We start from the raw sequence: 7,711 nt of genomic DNA on the forward strand, positions 1-7,711 counted from the left end.
GAAAGGAAAATATACGCTATTTTTCCCCAAAGTGGCCGTACTTTGGAGGAAGGAGAAACCTCCTCCTGAGCCCATTTTAACCATGGGAGAAAAGTCCTTGAGGAAGGTGGCTATAAAAGCCACCTGTCCTCTTGCAGACCTTTCCTCCCTGCTTCAGGCGAAGCGCAGGGGAGCAGGGTTGGCCGTGCCTCTGGCTCTCAGCCCAGCCTGCCTGGCAGAAAGCCCGTAACTACCCCACAGCGCGGACCTGTTCCTCTTCATTTATTTTCATGTTTACACAGCCCTGAGCTGAGCAGAGATGTGGGAGGCGCTCCCCTCCCCTCTTCCCCACCCTGCAGGCTGCGCGGTTGTAAGCAGTGTCCTGCTCGTGTGAGAACACCCTGAAAGGCTGCACGGTGCAGGGCGATGAGCTGCACCGAGTGCCTGGAGCAAGGCCTGGACCACACAAAGCACGGCTTTGGCACAGTCACAGAGCCTGGAGCGTGGCAGGCTTTTGAGGAGGCTGCAGAGATTCGAGCTGGGTCCTTGTTCTGAGGTGCCCTAGAGCCTGGGGAGGCAGGAGCCAGCACCCTTCTCAGCACCAGGCAGGGCAGTGCCCGCTGCTCTCCCCGTGCTGGAGCTACAGGTCGGAGTCACAAGGCAGGGTGCTCTTCCAGGGCCGCCCGTCTCGCTCGTCCTCCAGCACGTCCCAGGGGTTGCTGTAGGCACCGGCGGTGGAGAGTGGCCCAGGCTCCCGCACAGGGCTGGGGGGGTATTTGGGGGCCCTGCACTTCTTGCAGCAGCGGTGGAAACTGAAGGTGAGGGCCAGCCCCCCCAGGATCTCCAGACAGCTCCCCAGGTAGCTCAGCACCAAGCTGTAACCCGCAGCCAGCGTGCTGCCGGACGCTGCAGGCAGTGCCCACAGCTCGTGGGTGTACCAGGAGACAGGTACAAGGCTCAGCAGCCCCGAGAGGAGCAGCACGAGCCCTGCTGCCCCAGCCACCGGGTGCCGGGGCTCCTCCTGCCAGCAGCGCACCCCCAGGCTGGCCACCACCAAGCCCAGGAGGGTGAGCACCAGCGAGGTGGGCATCAGCCCTCGGGCCACCTGCACGGGCACCTCCTCGAAGTAGCCCAGCTCGTCTACCTGCCCGCAGCGGCGGTCGTGGCTGCTCTGCCTCTCGCTGCACAGGTCCCAGATGCCCTGCTCCAAGACGAGGTCGGAGGGCTGCTCGGGCACGAGGCTCACCTGCCTCCAGCTGGGCGTCATTGTGCCTACCAGCGTCAGCAGGAGCCCGCAGGGGCACAGCACCAGGCCCACGATCATCGCCTTCGGCGTCCTCATGCTGGGAGGGCGGGTGCTCTCCGAATTCAGCTCCCGCTCGCTGAAGGCAGGGAGATCAGCGCGGACTCCGTGCCCGTGGGGTTATCCCGCGACAGGGCAGGAGCCCCAGGTCCCGTGGGGCGGACAGCCGGCAGGTGAGGTGCTGGAGGTGGCTGTGCTGCGGGAGGTGCTGGCAGCAGGAGGAAGTGCAGGCAGGGAGGAGCCGGGAGCAGGCAGCGCTGGCCAGCACCCAGCCAGCACGGCGGGGGCAGCACCCTCCAGCAGCACGGCAGGGCCGCGGCACCGCGGGAGCCAGCAACACATCGGTCTCCGCTCTGCCCTCGCAGGTAGAGGGGCTGGGATGCCGGGGGCATGGAGCGGTGTGTGAAAATCAGTCATTAAAATGCAACTGCAGCTCTAGCTGTAATCAGTAAGGACCCTGTGGTCCTCCGCTGGCCCAAGAGGCCTTCCCAGCCCCTTCATCTCCTCGCTTACCGTCCCAGCAAGCATCCCCCTGCACGTCAGGGACGGCTCCTGAGCTTGGCCCTGCTCAGAGGCACACCCGCAGGTGGTGGTGGCAGCCCAGCCCTCAGCAGGAAAAGTTCCTGGGATGTCCCTTGAGGCAATTGTGGGTAAGTCGGCACGTTTCGAGGTTCCCTGCGTGGGCTTTTGCTCCCCAAAAAGCACTGGCCTTGTGTGTCTCCCAGTTCCGCTGAATTTCTGCTGGTCACGCCGGGCCCAAAAGAGGGCAGCACCCTCTGTGGATTAATTTGGGATGGTCGATGCCAGCCGAGCGGGAGGGCTGGCTGCACGCCTTCCCCACAGCACCCTTGCACTGGTGAGCGCCTGGCCTCGGCCACCTCGGGGTTGCCCGACTGCCCCGGGAGCCCTTCGGTCTGTGGGAGCCGGAGCTTTTGGGGAGCTGATGGCGGGGCCGTTAACCCCTGCTCGAGCAGGGGCACCTAGAGCACGCTGCGAAGGACCACGTCCAGGCAGGTTTCGAACATCCCCAGGGAAGGAGACTCCACAGCCTTTCTGGACAGCCTGTCCCAGCGCTCTGCCGCCCTCACAGAGGAGCTGTCGGTCCAACCAGCGTGCCAAATGCTGTCTGCCTGATGTGTCACCTCGTGAGGCTGCCTTCTGCCACGGGACCTCTGTCCCCCGATGGGAGCAGGCTCTGAAAGCACCTGAAATCTCCTACTCCTGGTTTTCTCTTGTTTGCTCCTCCAGCGATGCCCTGCCCCTCTTCCTGAATGCTCCCACAGGCCTGGCTTTAGAAGGTGGGCACCGCTTGGCTACCCTGTCCTGTAAGGATACGTAGGTGCTGGGTGCCTGGGGCTTTGCAATTAAGAGCAGGTTTAACGGCCTGGGACCTTCCGTTTTGTTCGTAATGCCCAGCAGCATTGTGATCTGCGCTTTGGGCTGGCGCCCAGGCTCCCGATCGCAGGGTAACAATAAGCAGATTAGGTGATGTGGCCCCGATGCTTGATGACCTGCCCTGAGTAAGCCCAGGGAAGGAAATGGGATTAACAGAGCTGTTTCCCACTCTTCCTACGGAGTTATAGATTGTTCATTTCTTCCCCTTTTAGTTTTTAATGAAGTGGTGTGAAAAGCCATTCAAAGCAGGGGCTGGCCCTTCCTAGCTCTGGGGAAGCATTCAAAGCCGTCTGGTCTCGGAGATAAAATGGGCTGGCTGAAATGGCCTTCCTTCCCACGTTTCCCCAGCTGCTGGGTGGGGAGAGCTACCTTACTTGGTGTTTTCTACTTCTCCAAGGACAGAGTTTTTCCTACCTTGGCAAAGCCATGATGAGGGAAAGTTTATCTGGGCCTGGTTGAGTAGGCTTGCAACTTTTTTTACTCCCTTTGTAAATTGAAGTACCATCAGGAGGCCTTGAGCTAACAGGAAGGGGAAAAGATCTAGGGTCGGATGGTCAGAACTTGTGCCCAATTCCAAGGAGAACAAAAAAATAAAATAATAATTAAAAAAAAAAAAAAACAGGACAGGCTACTGAGTGTCAAGTTGCTGCTTCCAGCCGCACGTACCCTGCATCGCTGAAGGCTGCAGATGCATTTGAGGCAAGAGTGCTGCGATCATCAAGAGCAGGAGTCTGTGACCAGACTCCCAGGCCCAGCCGAGCTCTTAAGAAGCGGTTCTGGAGGGGAGGAGAGCCCTTCTGCACAAAGGCAGCCCTGTGCTGTCTGAATTTGTGGCACTGAGAACAGCAGGGCATGTGCTCGCGAGGGGGCTGCTCCCACCCCCTTCCTGCCGTGCTGCAGGGCTTGTCTTCAGAAGCAGCAGGATCTCTCAGCATCCTGTTTGCCGTGCTGGGAACAGCCAGGGCCGGGGCTGTTTAGCGGGAGCCTGCAGCTGGCAATTCCTGTTTATGTCCTGCTGGCCGTGGGGCTCCACATCTGCCATACGCAGCAAGGCAGTGGGGCTGCAAGGCCGGAGGGGGGACCAGGCCTGGCTCGGTGCCTGCGTCCCAGGGGCTTGAATATCTCCACAGCATCGTGCTGCCCACGTGTGATGTGAGTTATGTTGTACCTGAGCCCAGGCCGTATGTCCTTTGTTCTCTCTCTCTTTTTAATGGCGAAGCCTGGCAGCCCCCTGCCTCCTGCCTGCTGAAGGAGAAGGGGGCTGGATGGGAACAGGAGCTGGGCGCACTTGGGGATGGCAATATCCTTCCGTCCAGCTCTTTGGCCACTGTCCATCTGTGTTTGCCTCTGTGCTGAAACCCTGAATCCTCACAGAGTGGAAGCAAGGCAGGATGCCTTGAACAGCCCGTGCTGGGTCGTTCAGGCCTGGTTGTCTAAGCCTCTCCCCAGTCTCCATCCCCCAGGGAAGTCTCCTTAGGCAGGTGTTCAGGTTGGAGGACCTGGTTCTGACAGCTCCATTTTGCTGCTTTTTCTTCTAGAATTTGGAGTGTGAAATTAGGATTCCCCATCGTCTCGGCCATAACTTTGAGCCATGGCCCCGGCAGCACGTGAGAGCAGCCAGGACATGCTCTGCACAGCGCAATCAGCAGCTGCGATGGGCTTCTCTCAGCCCAGCTCCTGGCTTCCTCCCTGGACATAGTGTTGTCTTTGTGCCTGCCTTCTGGGATGCTGAGAGCAATCCCCTGGGGCAGGACAGTGCCTGCGGCCCTGCTTGCCAGCTGGATGAGGAGCAGCCACCCGTGTGCCCTCTGCAGAGCTCAGGCAGCAGCGGTCAGCACCCGAAACGCAGCTCCGTGCCCCAGCTCTCCAGCCCTCAGGCTGTGCCTTCTGGGAGCAGATTTATTGGCTTCTCATTTGCCCGCCACCCTCCAGGCTGGACGTGGCAGTCGCCAGGCTGCGCTTTAGGGGGGTATCAGAGACCAGAGGCTGTGTTGGGCATACAAAGGACTTGCAAGTCCTGTGCTGGTAGATGCCCCTCTAGGGCTGTGACCTCGCAGCGGTTTTATTACACTCAGACCATGGCCTGTAGGAGTCCTGGCTGTTTCCCCCAGACCCAAAACCCAGCGCAAGGGAGCTGCATACAACCACACGGTCTGGGGACGGCATCCTGCGGTGCCTGCAGAGAGCAGCCGATCTCAGTGCGCGCCCGCGTTCCTGCTCTGTTCCTGCAGCCCAGCTGTGATCTGAAAAAACACTCGGGCTAAATCCTGGGAACGAGTTGTTGAAAGCATTATTAGATGCCCCCCAGCTATTCACTCATCTGTTAAACCCTCCCTTCCAAGCTGCCGCATTTGGACTTGCAGATTGCCCAGAGTGTCTTCTGAGTCTTTGCTTTCAGTTCAGAAAACGATGTAAAAAGCATTTTTGCAGCTATTTCTATTTTTGTCTGACTCAATCCTAAAACGGCTGAGAGTGGTTTGGCCATGAAGCTCTTGCTCTGGGTTTCCAGGATGTGGCCCTTTTCAGCTGGGGAGAAGAGAGCTGTGTGAGCTGTGTCTGGCTGTGGAAACTGCATGTTTGTCCAGCTCCTGGGCTACGGATCTCAGAGCAAAAGGCAGTGCCAGTGCCCGTGGGCACTGAACGTGTTGCAACCAGCAAGGCGAAAGCAGTACTTTGTAACGAGGTTCATCTACCTACTGTAAATGTGACTCACCTGCACGTACTTTGCTCTTTCCTTGGGCTAAAAGGCCAGAATCCAGTGCACAGCTAGTTTATGACTGTGCCTTTACATATTTCCAAGGAGTCTGGGCAGCTCCGTGCTGGTCAGACCTCTGGTCCTTTGACCCAAAAGACCTGCTTAAACCTTTCCTCTTAAAAAAAGCCCTGGGAAGGAGACAGCTTCGTCCAATGCCTGTGCTAGTGACTGAGGAACAGCAGGACCTCTGGCATTTGGTATTATTTTTTTTCTGATATTGCACAGGAAAAGGACAGGACCTCTGTCATGACTGTAGGAAATCCCCTCCCCTGTATTTGCAAAATACATGGACGTTTTGACCCAGAAGGATAGTTTTGTCTTGCTCCCATGTTACTTGCTGGCCAGCATACTGTACGATTTTGCTCCGCAGGAGGATCCTCGCCACTGTTCAGGAAAGCACGGGACTCTTCCAGGTTAGTCAGGGAAATTCTGCAAATGAAAGAGAAACACTTTTCTTTCTGCATGTCAGATCCACGCAGCACAGTACACCTTCAGTGTGTGCGATACCATCAACACCAGCTTTCAAGGAAACCAGCACTCCAGTGGAGACAAAACTAATTGATTTTGGCACAGAAATGCCAGCTGAAACCACTAACTGCAGAGCATGCATAAGCAGCTCTTGGGTGTAAACTGTCCCCTGATGCAGGACTGGACCACAGCAGCAATGCCAAAGCACCTCCCTCCTCATCTTCTTCGTCCCATCAGCTTCCTGGAGGAATGAGCTCTGAGATGTGGCCCAGCTCACGTGATGCTCTGAGGATGCAGCAAATCCAGTACTTCGGTCTCCAAAGTCTCTTCTTGCTGTTCTGCAGCCCCTCAGGGAGACATTTACACCTCCTGCTATAGGAGGGGGTGGGAGATGGCAGCGTAGCAGGGCAAGGAATGCTCAAAAGCTTGCAGGTCTTTATATAAGCCATTAATTAATTATTATTATTCATTAATACCCATGGAAGCAGCAAGTTTTCATCATCAGAAGGAGGTCCAGCCCTGGTACGTGATTTAGGCCAATGAGGTATTCCCAGGACATTCTTCTTTCTTTTTTCTTCTTTCTTTTTTCTTCTTTCTTTTTTCTTTTTTTTTTTTTTTTTCTTTTTTCTTTTTTCTTTTCTCTTTTTTCTTTTCTCTTTTTTTTTTTCTTTTTTCTTTTTTCTTTTTTCTTTTTTCTTTTTTCTTTTTTCTTTTTCCTTTTTCCTTTTTTCTTTTTCCTTTTTCCTTTTTTTTCTTTTTCTGTTTTCCGTTTTCTTTTTTTCTTTTTTTTTTCTTTTTTTTCTTTTTTCTTTTTTCTTTTTTCTTTTTTCTTTTTTCTTTTTTCTTTTTTCTTTTTTCTTTTTTCTTTTTTCTTTTTTTCTTTTTCCTTTTTCCTTTTTCCTTTTTTTCTTTTTCTGTTTTCCGTTTTCTTATTTCTTTTTTTTCTTTTTTCTTTTTCTTTTTTATTTTTTCTTTTTCCTTTTTCCTTTTTTCTTCTTTTTCTTTTTTCTTTTTTCTTTTTTTTTTTTTTCCTTTTTCCTTTTTCCTTTTTCCTTTTTCCTTTTTCCTTTTTTCTTTTTTCTTTTTTTTTTTTCTTTTTTTTTTTTCTTTTTTTTTTTCTTTTTTTTTTTTTTCTTTTTTCTTTTTTCTTTTTTTCCTTTTTTCTTTTTCTTTTTTTCCCTAAATTCGTCACTACCTCTAATTTTGCCCACTTGGACCATGCGGAGCTAGGAGAAGGCTTGACACTGCCACTTACATGACTGGAGCGTAGCTGCTGGGCCTTTGCTGGGATTACTGAATCTGCAGTACAGCAGTGGGTGCTTAAATACTGTGCTTCACTGCTGGGGAAAGCAGAGTCCGGGGATTTTTTCTGTGTGTTTGTTTGGTTGGTTGGTTGGTTTTGGTTCTATTTCACACTGCTCTCTGCTCTCCAGGACCATGAATGAGGAAGGTCACTATAAACCTTAGAAACCTGAAGGGGGTGAGCCCTCCTGGGGTGGTGAGTGTCCGTGTGTTGCAGGAGACTGATTTGAGCAGATCTGCTTACCATCACTGGTGCTGTGCCGGTGTGCCATCGCAGTGTGGGGCATTAACACAAGGCTGGAGGCAGTCAGCAAGACAGAAAGTGAGGGAGACTTCACTTCAAGCCAAAAGCATAGGAACGTGCATTTACCAGCAGGGAAACAAAGGAGGAAATGAGATGTCCTGGAGCAACCTCAGCTTCAAAGGAACATCAAGCATGAGCACCAAGACGAAGCAGTTCAAAACTGTATGTGACACCCAGCGCTTTGCTAGACAATAGCAATAAATTA

At 53.5% G+C, this 7,711-nt stretch overlaps 1 protein-coding gene across 1 annotated transcript; it reads right to left on the minus strand.

Annotated features, from left to right (window-relative positions):
• Positions 1-246: 246 nt before the first annotated feature.
• On the minus strand, positions 247-1,566 carry CLDN23 (claudin 23). Its single transcript, XM_013196943.3, has one exon. The coding sequence runs from the start codon at positions 1,319-1,321 to the stop codon at positions 620-622; it is 702 nt and encodes a 233-aa protein (XP_013052397.3). The 5' UTR covers positions 1,322-1,566; the 3' UTR covers positions 247-619.
• Positions 1,567-7,711: the final 6,145 nt, after the last annotated feature.

This window comes from Anser cygnoides, chromosome 4 (genome assembly GCF_040182565.1).
Source record: "Anser cygnoides isolate HZ-2024a breed goose chromosome 4, Taihu_goose_T2T_genome, whole genome shotgun sequence".
NCBI classification, from domain to species: Eukaryota; Metazoa; Chordata; class Aves; order Anseriformes; family Anatidae; genus Anser; species Anser cygnoides.

Excerpts from the sequence above, each read along its gene's own strand:
- CLDN23 (XM_013196943.3), bottom strand. The coding sequence starts at position 1,321 with ATGAGGACGCCGAAGGCGATGATCGTGGGCCTGGTGCTGTGCCCCTGC.